This window comes from Cynoglossus semilaevis, chromosome 13, assembly GCF_000523025.1.
Source record: "Cynoglossus semilaevis isolate Cse_v1.0 chromosome 13, Cse_v1.0, whole genome shotgun sequence".
NCBI lineage: Eukaryota > Metazoa > Chordata > Actinopteri > Pleuronectiformes > Cynoglossidae > Cynoglossus > Cynoglossus semilaevis.
In genome coordinates, this window is record NC_024319.1 from 6376062 (window position 1) to 6393680 (window position 17619).

At 41.7% G+C, this 17619-nt stretch overlaps 1 protein-coding gene across 1 annotated transcript in view; it reads right to left on the reverse strand.

The window, feature by feature from the left end:
- adamts16 (ADAM metallopeptidase with thrombospondin type 1 motif, 16) overlaps window positions 1–17619 on the reverse strand; it is a 53888-nt gene that overhangs the window by 1491 nt on the left and 34778 nt on the right. The window contains exons 12-23 of the mRNA XM_008323248.3: window positions 15633–15781; window positions 13967–14139; window positions 13126–13256; window positions 12668–12791; window positions 11834–12078; window positions 11579–11714; window positions 10540–10666; window positions 2329–2533; window positions 941–1135; window positions 776–832; window positions 470–673; window positions 22–169 (exon numbers count right to left, since the gene is read on the reverse strand). Coding sequence (XP_008321470.1) covers window positions 22–169; window positions 470–673; window positions 776–832; window positions 941–1135; window positions 2329–2533; window positions 10540–10666; window positions 11579–11714; window positions 11834–12078; window positions 12668–12791; window positions 13126–13256; window positions 13967–14139; window positions 15633–15781 — 1894 coding nt within the window. The remainder of the gene's footprint in view (window positions 1–21; window positions 170–469; window positions 674–775; window positions 833–940; window positions 1136–2328; window positions 2534–10539; window positions 10667–11578; window positions 11715–11833; window positions 12079–12667; window positions 12792–13125; window positions 13257–13966; window positions 14140–15632; window positions 15782–17619) is intronic.

A 17619-nucleotide genomic window follows, 5' to 3' on the forward strand; every position in this document is an offset into this window, starting at 1 on the left:
AAAAAACATTCTGTCTAATACCTTTCTTCTCAGACGGTGTGCAGAAGTTGGTGTTGCAGGCCTGAGACACCGTGGGTTTGAGATGGAGTGGACAGCCTGCAGCCGGCTTCCCCTGAGACAAACACTGGACTGTCCTGGCCTGGACTCCTCCACCACATGTCACGGTGCACTGGAGAGTACACAAACAAGGTCTTCGTGATTAAAAACAATAAATACCACCAAGTATTTGTATAAAGAGTTTTTCAAAGTGGATCTCATAATTGTGACTAATATGTGTTCATCAGTCTCTCCACACATTTACATTACATTACAAAACATTTAGCAGACATTCACAATTTTTTACATTTAGAATTGATGTACCGTGGATTTACTGATAATTTACTTGACCTTTTTCCTCTATGAAATTTGTCAAAAATCCAGTGATTTCTACACCCCAAGTCAGAATATCCTAGTCTGTTTTCCACCTCACCTGAGACCAAGGTGACTGCTGCCATTCTGCTCGAGGGGGAGGCTGAGCTGGACTAGTGCGATGACGCATGTTCCACCTGTGGACCGGTGCTGTCGTACGGACAGGGCACTCAGCCAGTATGCAGGGTCTTTGGAGGTCCACCGTGGGCTTAGGGACATGGTGGCACTTCTTGGCAGCCAGCTCTCTGTATTTCCCTGCAGTGTCCTACGTAGTAGAGTGTGAATATACACATGTATGTTAGTTTTGACCCACACTAAAATGGTGAATATATAGAACTGAGAGTTATCACAAACAAACATTACTGACCTTCTCTGCACATTTGATGAAGCGTGCCTGGTGGCCCCGACCACAGGTTACAGAACACTGAAATTGATGGAAGAAAAACTTAATATTTGATCCCAGAATACCCTGTATGACTAGTACTTTGTCTTTCTTTTAAATACTTTTTTTGTTTTAATGGTTCTGAGTTACCTCTTGCCATGTGGAGACAAACCACTGGACCTTTCGCTGCTTTTGGCAACGTTTAATGAAGCAGGATTCCTGACTGGCGGGCTTTGGTAGACCTGCACACACACTGTCTGGAAGTGTCCGTGTCTGAACTCCAGGGTCTGTGCTCGTACACAGCACTGTCCTCTTCTTGACTCCGGTGCCACATTTGCGAGAACACTGCCGAATCAGAGTAATATAATCATTGATATCGTTATTTCCACATCATGAAGGAAACACCATGTGATATTTTTCAAAATGGAAAGTCTGCTATGAACTGTTAGGATTGTCCACATTTCAAAATGTTTCTAGGATTTACATCCAGATGCATGTTTTGAGATGATAAATAACAGGGTAGCTATGATTCATGATTACTCAAGATCAATCAATATTCCTATATGACTAAAAAATATGGATAAATGTCTAGAAAAATAGACAAGGCTATAAACTTCAATTTTAGAGTCTTTGAGTTTGTGGTCTTTAGTCATTATTGTTCATTTATTGTGACCTGTAGAACTCATCAAGAGTTGACCTTGTCCTCAACAACATCATTCTAGTAGTTCTAGTCTTATTATCTTATTATCTACAGTATTATCAGAGTAACACTGAGTCAATGGATGGTGGAAATATTAGCCATTCTCTTTTTAACAAATTAATGTCATTAAATAATTAACCCAATAAAAGCATTCATTTTGACAGCCTTAGCTAACACAGTAATACAGTATATATATGAAATATTATTATATGAGGTTATTTCTGCAGCATTCTTTTAGTACAGCAATCATTTTACCGTACCCTTTTCTCATAACCATGAAATGATTGATCAGAATGACTGCAGGCCAAAGACTGGAACAAGCCCTGTGTGCCACTGTGACTTTTTTTGTACTTCATTTCCTAAATAACTCATGTGAGATTGAGCAACATTTCCCAAAATGTTCAATTTGATCTGATGCACACACCGTATGGCACAGCCTAAATTAAAGTCCTTAAAATTTTTTATTTTATCCAACAAACTGGGGGCTTTCTGTGCAAGTCCCCCGAGAAGAACTGAACCGGACACTGTCTGTGACAGGTAGTTAGGAGCAATTTGGAGTGAAATGGTTTAACATTAAGAATAAATGTATAGGAATTTGCCCGAGAATAAAACATGAGAAGGTTCACTGGGCACATTCATGTTTTCAAAGGCCCTGGGATCACAGCCATAAAATGTGGTGAAGCCATCAAGGCTCTGAGGCTCACTTCGCAACATTGTTAGGAGCCGAGTTGCAGCTCGTTTCTTGGTGTTTGATAAATGTTTTAGTCCTTTACACATTTGTGTTAATCACTTCAAATTCCCCTCCATTTAGGTCAGCTCCCTTTTTATCCAATCTCACCTGCGACCACGGCCCTGCGGTCCAAACTGGGGGACAGCTTTGTGTGTTGCATGCCTGTCTCCTGGCTGGGGCGGGCTGGGAACACTGAGAGTCAGACAGGACGTCTGCGTTGACCTGGCTGATTCTCTGGACACACTGGACCTGCCGAATCTGCTCTCCTCCTCCACAGCCTCGGCTACACCCCCCCCACTCCCCTACAGACCAGCTGGAAAAACACAACAAAGGGGCTGCTGAGTCAATGTGCACAGGTCCTCAATCACTTATCCAGACAAGCCCACGGGAACTTGCCAATGACATGATAACTATACAGTAAAAGCAGCTGCAGAAGACGCCCTGTTTGGCAATTAAGTCACCTTTGCTTTTAACTGACAGTGCAGTTTTTTCCCCCTGTAGCTGAGTATTTGTTTCAAAGTAGAAGCAGCTGCTCCAAAATAGAAACACACTCTCATGGAAACAAAAATAAATAGTTATTATCCGTATTAATAGACTCAGCATTACCCTAAACAACAGTGTTCATATATCATGCATCAGACATTGTTGCAGGGTTCAGACTTTTTTTTTTCTTTCCACAGCTGACTGGCTCTGGAGTCACAACCCTTTAAACACCCAGCTGTAATTGAAACCCGGCTGCATCATTTAAAGTCCCCTCCCGTCTAAACATAGCTGCCATGGATTATAAAAGTTAACTTTATTTATAATGACTTCAGTCTGTTTTGTACAAACTCACACTGTAAACTAAGAACCCTGTCCTGTGTAAAGGTATTTCTAACACACTCTAATTCTCAAAGCAAGCTATATTTTTTAGTGCTTTTCTCGACCCTACACGCTTCACACCCTACACACCCTAATCCCCTAATCTCCTATTCCTTTCTCGTCCTCTCTGCTTTCTGCATCTGACCCTAAACTCAACGGTGCCATCGGCTCAGTTTCCATCCTTCGTCACGTAAACGTATCTTCCTCTCTATAATCACCCTAAAGTACTGGTCCAGTTTGAAGATTATGATGTCAGCACGGAGACGTCCGTGGACTTGCTGCACAAAATAGATGCTCTGGAGAGGACAGCTTTTCAGACGTACTGTATGTCTGATAAAGAGGCAGACTGTGTCGGGTCACGATTATTTCCTTAAGTAATTCCAAGCCATTCACGAGGCCTTGTCCATCACTGTTACTGTACACGGCAGTTGTTGCCTGAGGCCGACCTGTTCACATAGCGACCCGAGGGCCGCATGTGGTGTGATCTAAATAATGGTGTGTTTTTTTGCTAATGTGCACCAAAAAACAATTTTCTTGTGAACTATAAACCATTTTTGTTTGAAAAGGCTAACCCTTTGGTGGATGCTACTTTCCCATATAATCTTGATACCCCAAAGGTGTGGATAGTTAACCTAAAACATACAAATATTGGAGTATACTCTCTATGTATTTTTGTAGTTTATATGTATTTGTAGCCAACTTTACGTCCAACCCTAAAATTTTTGGCATGAGCTGCAAATGCCATTTTGTTGTTAATATTCAAAAAAATGTGAACTTTATTGATCCCATATTTGGAAAATTCTTGAAACCATGTTTACATGATATACCCCTCAAAGTATTCACCAAGTATGTGCACTCATCAGTCTACTTCGGTACTTCGTGAGGTCTTATTCTGGCTCACTTACACCACATGTGCTGTTTTGCTCAGAAATGTTAAGTATAGTCATCTGACCTGCAACGCATGCGATCGTAATGTGGTAAACGATAAACTTAACACGTTAGAGATTCACTGAAAGCCATTTACTCGTTGCACCAATTTATCACAGTAACGACCTAGCTGAAATTAAATATACTGATTAAAGGGCCGTCAAAGTATAAACCACCATGTGATCTCCACCTTGGCTGCCGTCGGTAAGTGATGTCGGTGGATGAGTAAGCGTCATACGCTTTGGACAGAAGCAGATGGGATCAGATGTCCTGAGTGTCAGATAGACCTCTGCCATCAAAAGACACTGTCTGGTTACTCTGCGTGGGCCATTTAATGACCTATGACCAGTGTTTATGACTGCGAGTGTTTTTGCATGTCTGCGACCGGGTATTTCTGTGCTTAGATTAGCGTACAGCCTTTCAGGCAGACAGACTGATATCATAGTTTAAATGTGAACAAGCATCAAACAGATTTTTTTCCATGATGTTATGCCTGTCTGCTCCACCTTGGTGCATGCAGACACAGCAAAATGAAATAACTGCGTGGCCTCCAAATAGTGGGACTCCAAAAGAGACGGACCAGTGACCACAGCCGGTCTGTCTGGCCTAGCACGCATATCTGGTTGTTGTCTCACCACGTGTTTGTGTCGAGTCACAGTTTATGCACAGAGAGGTCTAATAGACACTGAAGTTGGATAAAATGATGGCTGCACGTTTGCTGATGGAGGGAAATTCCTAGGAATTTCGTCAGCACCACATGATTTCATTCATTCACTGACAATGAATGAATCAATAAAACTCTATAAATAAAACTAACCCCTCCATCCTTTAACTCATTTATGTACACAAAGGAGGTATTCATAAAGAATACGTTACATGACTGTTCACATAGATTTATTATGAGACAGGTTTGCATTGAACCTGCAGAGCATTTCACCATGAGACCTCTCCACTAGTGCCTGGGTGCCAGCTGCAAAAACCTCCATCTGTGAGCCATCCTTCACCGATGTTGACCACTTTAGTCCGAGGATCATTGGGATGTAGAGACGTTGGACAGAGACACCTCTCCACCACATGTCCTAGACCATGACCATTTTCCCATGGAAACATCAGCTAATTTGGCAAATCCTGCCTGTCAGTCCAGAATCACAGGGTGTTATTGATTCCTGGAGTGTTATTGGTGATGAAGTGTGGACTTTTTATCCCGGTCTGCTGTCAGTGACTATAAACTGTCCATCCTGTACAGCTGCAGAGAGAGTTCCAAGTTAATTTGCTCAACTTTCTCATAACCGGGCTGTGTCACGCTGCCTGTAACAACTACATATTTCTCAGGCGGCCTTCTATGACATGGGTCATGTGTCTTTAAGACCAAACTGACTTGGCTCTATGAACGCTTGAACAGGGAAAGTGAAGGTCCCCAAAACATAAAAGATTTCTTGTTAAACATTGACAGGCAGTGGCTGCTGTTATCATACATCTGTATGTGTGTTAACTGGAGCTGGAGCTTGTCAGTGGATATTAAAGGTGGGTCGTACCACTCTATGTTGTATTAAGAGGTCATCAAGACTGAAAACTAAAATGAATTTAAAATTGACTTTTACAGACAGAATGTGGGTGAGGAGGGGTAGAGAGAGCGAGAGAAGGCTCCCTTTCACCCTCCCTCCCTCCACACATACACACACACAATCACACGTTTCACTTTAGCAGCACCAGCTGTAGTGAGGGAGGAAGGCCAGAGGGATGAGTGTAAACAACTGTGAGATGACTTTACAGCCACTATTATCACTCCTTCCTCAACTACGTGTAAACACACAAAGCCATTTGTAAGTGAATGTTGATAAGTGCGTGTGTGTGTAACTTTGTAATGGCAGAGTGTGAGAGAGGCAGGAAGGGAAGAGACGAGATGAGACGACATCACAGTGGTGAGAAATGTAAAAGGGGGATGACAGCTTGTAAGATAACTACTAGAAAGAGCAGGGAGAGTGTGTTTGGGGGGGGGGGTCGGATGTAATAACCAAAAGATGGGTGAATATAAGTGTGGCCATATTTATAATTTACTTTTAAAAGCTCCAGACACTGTAGTAGACAGACAGACACAAGCAGCCAAGGAGTCTGTGTATGTTTGTCATAATGCCACATAAATCCCTGCTGGGAGATAAAAGTGCTGCAGGCAGAAAGCAGCTTAGACTGAATGACAGCAAACTGGCGAGCTGCTTGGTTTGTGTTTGTGTGAGTGATTGTGAGGGGCTGGGGGGCGGGGGGCAGGGCTGGACAGGTCAAAGACACAAAGAGACATCACATCAAAGTGTTTGGGCCATTAGGCTGTGTCTGAAGCCACACATGTGAAAGGACTGTGTAGTGAAGGGATCTATCACCCTAACCTGCTCCTCCTCTGCAGCTGTACTGTATGTCTGTGAATGTAAAGACAGGAAGGTTACATAAGTGACCCGTTTCTCGGAGGGTTAGACAGAGACACAAACAGACAGTGAGACAAAATTATATAGAAAAATCAGTTTGTAGGTTACGGAGTTCCCCTTGATGTCAACTTTTAAAAACGAGTGATGAAGCCTCATTCTGACCCAGAGAAGAAAAGACTATGTAAGGACAAAGATGTTTTCACCACACGGCAAAATATTTGTGTGTTAATGTGTAGAAGGGATCGAAGAAGTGACACATCTCTTCAGTATTAAAGATGAGTAAGCACTAAACCGCTAAAGTAAATACATACAATTGAGGCCGTCGCTGTCTCTGTCTACAAGATAATGACAGTGTAATCACACCTCGTAAATATCCACAAAAAACATCAATTGTTTGGGCTGTTATCACAGAGAACAACACGAAGGAATTCACTGTTATCGTTTGAAGGACTACAAGGATCCATTGTAATATAAAAAGAATAGACATTTACCAAAAGTATAATTTACTGATAATGATACTACAACTTGGAGTATTATCTACCGGTACCTTCTTTTCTGTGTTCCTGTTTACGACATGTAGCGAAAAGTTAAGTTGAGGATTTGGGCATAAGTATCAGATCAGATGAAACATAGCTGTTCTCCAATGTTCGATCCAGAAAGTTTTAGCAGTATCGGACTCATACCGACATAGAGTATCACATCGAGCCATCCCTGAATATAACACACACTATTATATTATTGAACAGTATAGACTGCAGTTCCCTTGGTGGCCTGTGACCTAGATGTAGCATAAGCAGCATGGCTTTGTTTTGGTGTTTTGGACCATTGTGGAATATCTAGAAAATACAGTTAGCGCTAACTGACTCATTGTGAAGCCCCCCCAGTGTGCTACTGGTACCAGCTTTGCAGGATATGAAAAGTGAAAACAAAGAATCATTATAACATTCTAACACAACCAATGATCACACACAGAATGAGAAAATAAACTGCAGTCACTTTAATTATCTTCGACCATCTTTGCTCACAGAGCGTCGGGGGATATTGCCTCAATTTCTGAAGGCTTTACATGTGTGTTTTCTGTCAACACCATCTTGCCTGGGAATTTGAGACAGCTCTGTGGTCATTGGCAAAATTTTCCTAGGATACCTATTCCAAAGTAGAGACATACACAAACCAAGCAAGAGAGAAATATTCAGCGACTGACACTTTTAGGAAAGAAATCCGCCTTAAGCAGCTGTTGGTTTCTATAAAACATGAGATAAACTGTACGTTACTGGGGTTCAATGATTTCAGCACCTATTACAGAATACTGACGGTCCGTAAATACTGTTTCCCTGAGAAAGCCTTTTCCAATAGAATGCCTATTAAGAGAGGCATGACTTCATGAGCAGGAGGAAAGAGGATTGAGGAGCACAGTTCGAATATAAATGCCCTTTAACGAACATCTGGACCGAAAGATTTTGGACGTTTGACTGCACTGATCTCAGGGTGGGATGCTGTAGGGTCACTCAAGACTGTGTTGATGAGCGGCTGAGGAAGCCTGGGTGGGAGTCAGCTTCACAGTAACCCGACACCACTGACTTATGTGTGCTCATGTGTGCATGTGCGTATCTTGCCACTTCAGCGACAATCTATACATTTACATTTAAGTCCCTTTATCTTCAGCAACAAAACTGTGCACAGGTGTAATTGAGCCTGTGTCACCCATGACCTTCACATATCAAATAACAGCAGCTCATGAAGCATTTCATTGGTTTTGGCTTAGCTACGGCATAATAAAACAGTTTTATACACCGGAGAAAAAGTCGCATTAAGACATCCAGCACATGTAACGCTAATCCGGTATGAGGTCAGTGTCTCAGCAAAATTCTACTCTGCACAAGAAACAGCTTCTCAGCAGCGAGCGGTGTCCAAGAATATGGCAGATCCTTTCGACCATCACTCATAATACATACATGGGAATTCAAAAATGAGAGACGTTAGAATTCTCACCTAATCAGCAGCTGTCAAATGTGTTAAGATGATTTCTCTTTTTTTTATCTGTGAGTGATATTTATAACTGTACATTATAAAGGCTAGGACCTTCTTCTGTTGGTGCACAGTGACCTTTTCTTGCAAAAGTCCTCATGCCGATGACTGTGGATCAGCTCCTGAACAAGTCAATATCCAGCTCAAAGGTCGAGGGGTTCGATTCCAGGTACAACTAGTTATCATACCAATCTGCTCATCAGAAAGATCCCTAACCCCAGGTGCATAGCAGAAAAGTTGATACAGACGAATGGTCTGTTACAGGAAGATGTTCAGAATTATTATCCAGACTAGATATGCACCAAATGTATTATTCCAGTTTACTGATTCAAACCAGAGACATTCTGGTTGCATAACATTTCTGAAATAGGAATGCAGCTGTAGTTGCAGAAAATCATCTCAAGAAAAGTACCACAACAGCTCTGAAACACAACAATGCCTTCTGTCACTGCACTCATTTCACTCTCCTATATCCTGTGCATATAATGAACATCTGGCTCCAACAGAAAAAACATGTGCTTGAACATTTATTGTAATTAAAAAAAAAGTATCAGTGACTTTCTGGCCTTATGTGACTAAGTTATATGACAATCTCCAGAGCACCAGTGACAGGGGAGGATCAATACCCTGTTGGCTTTTCTTAGTGAAAGTGTGTTTGTGTATGTTCTGTCTCTCAGTGGGAAAACTGTTGCTCATGGTGTCCACAGTGTTGGACCATGTTGACTAATCTTTCATCCTTTGCCCTGGCCCTGAGTGTCAGGGGTTTACAGACAAGGACTGAACCTCCTGAACTGAGCCAAAAAATCCTACACAACCCTGCCTCGAAACCACAGGACCATTAGTGAGCTTTGCTCTCACTTTTCCTGGTGTCGTCATAGATTATGGAGTGACAGCGGTGATATTGTACAACATCATGACAATCCCACTTGGCCACTGTGACCCAAATTGAACCTCGACCCATAATAACATTTCTTATTTCTCATTATTTTTTCTGTTTCCCAAATGAAACTGTATCTCATATTTTTCTCCAATGACCAATTGCAGCACAATATGTCCTTAGAAATCACTGTGTTTGGAAAGGAACCAAGATAAAGACGCCTAATAATCTTTCAACATACTTGTTGCCCAGCGACATCTGAAGTAAGGAGCTCGAGTTGAGAAGACCTTTGTGCATCCTAGCACTGCCAGAGAAATGGAGCTTTATCATAAACTTTGTTCCGCGGAGATGCTACGAGTTTGAAGATCGAGGAATTCTTGGCCTGTCGTTATAAACTAACGCAGAAGCTAACAGTTTCTGACATTTTGAGGGAAATTATTCTAAACTGGATGAAGACATTTAACAGAATAACAAGCGAAACTTCCCCTGTCTTCCCTCTGTCTGTGCAGGCCTGGAATGAAATGGAAATTCTTTATTCACGAAAGATGAAAATGTCATCATAGTAAAACAGGTGCTTCACTGGTCTGGGAGAGGGTGGAAGCTGGAGAATAAACTGACGGTAATGCCACATGACAGCCTCTAGTCACTGTATTATGTGTAGAGAGTGTGGGAAGTTTGGAGGAGCTGACTCAACTAATAAACAGCTCCTTTTGGTGGTTACATGTTATGAAATGACAGAACAGATATGAAGGTGTCGTTGACTAATAACATATGGCAGCCCGGACGAGTGGAGAGGTGGAGGGGACTGAGACAGGAAGACGAAGGACTCCACAGAATTAGTAAAACAGAGACAGAGCCCTTATGACTCCTAACCTGAAATACTTTTTACAGCTTTTCCAATCAGATCATTTTCCTTTTTTCTTTTTTTACTATTGACATATTGAATGACGAAATGTCTGCAGATTTCAAACAGATTTTAATTATCTTCAGATTGAGATAAATTATTTAAAAATCTTTAAATATGTCAACATGGCAAATCACAACTCTCAGAGCTGTAAATTCTATTTTTATGTTTTCTCAGTCTGGTGATTCTGCTCAGAGCTCAACAATAGATTCACAGTGGGTTCAAAGGCATTCCCCGCAAGAACACTTGGTAATGTTATTCCCAGCATGCACAGCAAATACATATGAAAAGCATAAGAGTCTGACCTGGCAGGGCAAGGTTGTGTATTGCATGGCGTGGGTCCAGTAGCTGGTCTTGATCTGGGATTGCAGTACGTTGTGTTTACTTGGACTCTCAAGTCTTTGTAACAGGCTGGTCTGGTGTTCATCTGGCCTGTAGGGGTCACAATACATTCATTATACTCAAAGGCCAAGGCTAATAATGAAAAAACAAAAACCCAAAAACCTTGGGTTTGTATGGATCTGAATACTGAGTGTGTAGTAATTCTAATAGTGTTAGTATTTATTTGAATCTATATGAAACCTGAGCCCCGGTTCACAGACACTCACAGTGGTATTTAACCTCAGGCGAGGTCAATCTGCACATCTCCACTCATACAGGTCAGTTAGTCAGTCACACTCTTTAATAAAGCAAATGACTCCCAGCTCATCATGGCCTACAATCAGGACACAAAGAGGCGGTGGCGATTAGGGTGGATCACCACAGACCAGGGTGGGGAACTTTAACCTAGGGGGTCAATCAGCCGGATCTTCACACTGGGGGCTTTGTTCACACTCATAAAGCCAAGCAAATGCTTACACACAAACACACACACACACAGGCACACCTTTATCTTCTAACCTCTGCCCTCAAATCACCATGTAAGGGACTACTTCGGTAAGTGTAATAGCCTTTGCACATGTGTGTGTGTGTGTGTGTGTGTGTGTAATAGCAGGCCTCCAGTAGAAAGAAGAAGAGAAACAAGAGCTACTAATGCCCCTTCGCTAATGATGGGAACGCTGCTCTCTCTCCATTTAACCTGCAGCCAAAGCCTCCATTACAGATTAGAAAGGCCGGGCTTAGCTTCAGATGCTCATCCATTCATCTCCCATCAGTCTCAGTCTGGGGCGAACTGCCTCTTTTTCATTAGAGCAATATATTTTGAAAACCAATCCAAAGCAGACACAAAGGGAGTCTGACAGTTACAAATCTGTGCTGAACATGTGATGTGGCAGCAACGACAGCACTGTGATGAAGTTCAACTGCACTGTAACTTTGTTTTGCACTTTGAAAATAATAATATACCTCCTCCACATGTCGCTGAGCACTGGGAGCGTATGATGGCCCAGGAGTAATGATGTTTGTTAGAATTCTTTTTCTCATCAGCTTTCTTCAGAGTGTATTCCCAACGGACACCAGGGTTCCAGCCCTGCAACAGTATCTACACAGCAAGATTTGACACAATTATTAGGCATTAAATCATAACCAAGAAGAACAGTTCACTTTCATGTGAGTTGTGATGTACTGTAGCCAAAGTCTACATTTTTAGTCCTGACTTACTTCTACGACCAGCGTCTCATTGGTGGGACCAGTCGAGAAAAGACTCTCTGGCCTGTTATAAGGTCTTTTGTATTCAAATACGGCACCAGCAATTGGGTGTCGGCCTGGCCAGTCCACAGTCCAGTGTCCATTCAGGTAGTAGCGTCTCTGGGTGTCCCTTACAGCCAGGTAAGAGCTGGAAGTGTTCAACTCAACTACACGGATACTTTGAGCCCCTGCTGGGATCGTTACTACCCCGTGGTACTCTAAGAAAGATATGAAAGAATACCACCAGACACTGAAATAAGTACTTAGATTTACATATATAAACTACTAAAAAAATAACAGTACATACACTTAGTTTTAGACTCAGAAAAACAAACAAAGCTTAAGGTGGAAAAAATATAAGTCATGTAAAAGAGTATCTGTAACATTTAAAAAAATGTATTGGTAAAAAAATGAAAACAAATAACAAAATAAAATAAATTTTACTTAAGCCTAGATTGCCAACAAAAAACCTAAAGGAAAACGTTTTGTCTAATAAAAATACTACACATAAGATAACAATTTAGTTAAAAGAAAATAGAATTTACAAGACACACAAGGAAAACAAACAATTAAAATTACAAAACAAAACCAGACTGGATATAATTCAGCCAAGAGGGAACAAACCAAATAAAAATATTAAAGGAGCACATTCTTTAAAACACCCATAAAAAAATGGAACTTTCCCACATTTTACCTGCAAGACATTTCTGAGGGAAAAAATATCTTCAAAGAAGTCACTTTTACTACACTGCCGTAGGCCACATTATAGAAACCAATAAACTGAACTATCAAATAAATACAGCTTACGGTTGGTGTAATGTTGCTTGGTGTACTGTCCTTTGTAGATCTTACAGGTGGAGTTGTCTCCTTTACAAACCCCACAAGCGTCAGGCACCGCCGTGGAGCCCAGCACATGGTCACAGCCCACTCTCTGAATGTGAAGAGAAGACATCAACGCCTTTAAATGCAAACATTAAACGCAACTTCAAAATCCTTGTAATAAATGAAAACAGCTTAAATCTACCATCAATTATCTCTTTTTGCACTGACAGGTCAGCGTTTTTTTTTTATTTTTCTTTTACTGCATTTGAAGCCAATGAGAAACAGCACAACAAGGGTGTCTATTGATGTTCTCCAGTGCTACAACTATTCTCAAGATTTATAGCTGTGCTTCAAAGATCCGACACATGAAATCATCTTGAAAAACATCCAGGGCAAACTTCACACACTTCCAAAAGCTCTGCTTCTCCGCTTTCAACTCGTACCTCACACAGTCCATCAATGCAGACGTTGCTGCTGTCCTGGGAACACAGGGTTCCATCCCTAACTTTGCTGGCCAAGGCAAAGAAGAAATCATAACCTTCAGCGAAGCAGTACAGCTTACAAACATCTTGATCTGTAAGAAAAGAAAATATCCACAGTAGCCACAGGCAGAATGTTTATTCTAAAGTCCTCAACTTTAAACATTGGCTTTTGTTATTTTACACCACCCTAAATATTTACCGCCACCAAGAAGGTCGTGTTTTTGCTTGCGGTCAAGGGTTTGTTTTGCGGAAACTGGGTTTTGATGAAATTATCTGTGGTTGCAGGTTGTCTTCGGGCAGTTTCACACCAGAGTATGAGCACACGCTTGGTCTAGCCCGTGTTTTGTTGGATAGTCCTTTTCATTTTGGTAAGTATGACGGTTCATCGCCAAACGATGTGGACCAAACAAGTGAACTGTTCTCTACCTGAAAACATGGGTCTCATTCGGTTTGCAAAGAAAACCGTGGGGTGATTTGTTTAAAGTGGTTAATGCAAAAGGACTATCCAGTGAACCAAAGACAGGAAGTGAACTAAAGTAAGGAAGCACCGTGCATTTAAAGTAAAAAAAAAGGTTGAAAAAAAATTCTCATGGAAAGATATGAAGACGAGGGTAGGTGCAGGCGTGAATTGATGTATGATCAGAGGACTGTCTGTGCTGGATGGAATTCTGTTTTTGACTCTGGCCACTCAATAACATGGATTTATCTTCTTCCTCAATGCTAACTTGGGGTAAAGTCTGGTGTGAAAGTGAACCCTTATTTTTTTTGGCTTCCTCCACCCAATCGAACCAAGTGTTCTTACCCTCCACTCTCGTGTACGGTCTCCAGGTGTAGTACCAGCCTCTGAACTGTTTGCCGTTGAATTCGGCACACTGCTGTGCTCTGTAGTCCACGGAGCCGGGAGGACAGGGATCAGTGTTGCACAGTTTGTATGACCTGGAAGAGCCTTCACAGAACTTCCCACCATACGCAGGCCTGAAGAAATACACGACGGTTCAGTTTCTGTCAGCATTTGTGAAGCTTACTGTACTGTTGTACTTTTTTTTAAGCCTAATTTTTTAAATACAGTCTTTTGGCCCTGAACATTTTTTTTGTGATAATGGTTTGCACAGTAAGTGTAGATGAAAGGGGATGCCAAAAACATGTTCTTTAAAATAACAATCAAAACAAGGTTTAACCTCAGACGACCAAAGGTGTTGACATTTGACAGGAAATAAGGTGAGTTAAATTATTAGTAGCATCTGAATGAACATGTTGTTTATGAGACAACAGAAACACTGACTGAATTGAAATCTTATCAAAGGGAAATTAAATTAAAATAAATCATGACCTTAAGCGACAGCAGCTCAGGTTATTTAATCGGCTTGTGAAGACACTTTACGGCTTTATTGAATATTCAGTTTATTTTTCTGCTTTCACAGGCAACAACCCCAACATTGGTCTACGCACATGACTTATTAGCACACGTGAAAAACACTGTGAGATATTTGACTGAATGTGGCTGATTTCCTTTATGTTCATACGACTCCACTCTGCTGCCAGGTCTCTATGAGGCCGTGTCTTTTGAAGGTTTCTCCAATCACAGGTGTACAGCCCCAGGCTGTGTTACTTAAAATGCCTTCCACAGGACAATTACACCCTCTTTAATCCCCTACAACCACATTGTTTCTTATCTCTATTTCTCCCTCTCGGATTCTCCCTCTTTACATCTTTACATTTCATCTCACACTTTTTTAATCCCTTCTCTGTCAACTCTTCTATACCCCTATTCACCTCCCCCCTACTGCCTCTCTCTTTCCTCTGGCCCTTCTTTGTCTGACTTTACCCCACACCCACCATCCGTCCTCCCTCATCTCCCCGTCTTTCTCGACATTGTGCTCTGTTTAATTTAGACCAACACTTGTCAGGAGCTTGGCCTGACATGATAAAGAGGAGGGGCCCGGCATTTAGGGATGGGGCCCCTTGACTGACTGGTAGTGCAAATAATCCAAAGTGACTGATGAGTAAGGGACTAAGCTGATAGCTGATAAGTGACAAAGTGACAGAACCACGTGATGGATCGGCACTATTTTAATCATGTGTCTTGATATAATCTTGGCCTTGAGTCAAGCCAACACAAACAGTGCATGGCACCACAGGAAAGTGCTAACACAGACGCTGTGTGCTCAGCTAAGCCTGTTCACGTACATGTGGGGCAACGGAACTTTTGTCAAGGACGAGCAGATAATAATGTTTGTTTCACACACACAACTGCACATCTGCTATAAAATACCAACTTTTCATTGGTAATTTTACTAAACTCAAGCTAATACTTCATGTAAGAGATTACAAAAATAGCCCAAAAAAACCCTGAATTTTGCCTGACTTTGACTAAATGCTCATTGGCTTCTGGCTCCAAGTCTTCGTCAACAAACAAAAGTCAAAACTTTTTTTCTGTCGTTAATTTTTACAATTCCAAATTTCCCTACCTGGGGTTGTTGCACTGCCTCTCTCGGTAGGTGATGCCGCTCTCACAGCTTCGTGAGCAGGTAGACCAGGTTGACCACTCGGACCACTGACCGTGCTGAGGCCGTGGGCCTTCGTCACCCTGCTTCACACACTGGCCCCTACGACACCACTAGAGGAAAGGAAGGTAGAGTTAATGTTGGGATTTGAATGTGTGTTTAACCTGCAGTGTCTCCAGCAGATCCTGCTCTTTGTCTCCTTCATGATGGCTGACAAACTGCAGCAGAAGTACCAACTGCAGAGTTTTAATATAAAGTGCAGCTGTCCGAGGTTATGGAGTGGAAGCCACAGAAAAAGACACTGTCCAATAATGACTATTTTCCTATTGTGGATATAGTTGCAGACCTGCCTTTGGCCTTTATTGTGTTAAAACCATTATTACAAGTTGTAACTTTGAGTAGTTTCTAACAAGACACTAACGTTCCATCAATACTGTCGTTCTATACACGCGCCTGATCTGACATATATATAAAATACCCAAATGATATTTTCTGACATACAATAACTGAATCGTTGTGATCCTACATAGAAACGTGACTGAAGGGGCAGACACATACCTTTGTCTCTCTCACTAATCTGACTAAATCAATTAGGTTTATAGCAGTCTCAGCTGCCTTCTAAACCTCAGTCACAAAAAGGACTCAGTGCAGACACCAGGAGAAGTAGTCCATCTGGACCGGCGTGTCCAGGGATCTGCTTATGAACTGGAGGAAGCAGCAACGAGTGTCAGTGCCAGGTGCCATGTGCAGCTTGTCCAATCGCTGTGGGAGCAAATAGCTTCCCAGTGAAACCCTTATTTGGTTCAGAGTGGAGGCGCTCTCACCAGATGCTGCAGGTGTTTTTCTCCAAGCTCACGCAGACATTGGAGTTTCAGACTAACTGTTTTTGACTGGATGTGACCGCAGTCAGGCAAAATCGGATTTTGGCTAATTTTTTATTACGCTACAAAATATTTTAAATACATGTTATCCATCCACTACCACCTCGCAAGCAGAGAGATCCTGGGTTCGATTCCCAGAGGAACCACATGCTTGGTGCCTGCAGGGGGCAGCCTGTTAAAAGCATATCTGCTGCTAACTCAAGAATTTCCCAAATATGGGATCAATATATTTCAAATTAAGATATAATTAATGTTGCTTTGGATGTAATATTATATTTTGAGCACAACAAAAGGTGAAAACAGTCCCATAGAATCACTTTGTAAGGCTACGCTGCCTTTTGCAGACATTGAGGTCAAATAGAACATCTCAGTTGACGTGGAGCTAAATGTTTTCAGATTTTCTGTGCTGACAATACTTGGTGACCTTAAACAACATTGCTACGTGTTGAAACCACTGGATTTCTCATTTAAATGCTCTGTGGTTCCACAGTACATTCATACTCCCTCAGAGAAATCAATGTGCGCTCCTTTCTGGACAGTAGACCGAGCTGTCATCAGCCATAATTAACAATGTTAAGCCAAACATAACTGAAGTGTGAATATGGAAATAACCACGTCAAGGTTACTTTGTGAAAATATTACGATTAGATCTTGTCGTTCTTTTAAAGTGTCCTGTACGGTACATGAAGCTGAGGTCTTCTCCTGATGCAGCTTTTAATATACAGTAACTTAAAGCAGGTTTAGGTTGTGTTGCCAACAAAGCACAAATAAACAAAGAAATACTTTTCTTCTAAACACATACAGAGCTGGAAGGACAATATCTGCCAAGAAATTGCGATATCTCTCCAGGCCAAACCAGCTATCTGGGTGGGGTGTCTGTCTTACTACAGTAAGTAAGACTTGTGTTGTAGTATTTATACGAAGTTTCTGCGTTGGCTTTTATTGTGTGAAAGGTTTTTAATATGTTTTTCCCCTAAATGTAGTTTTTCAAAAGGAATATCTCACTGCTGTTAACTGCCTTTGGCTGGAAGAGAACGCGGCGGCTCGACCAGCTGAGCGTCTTCTAACCA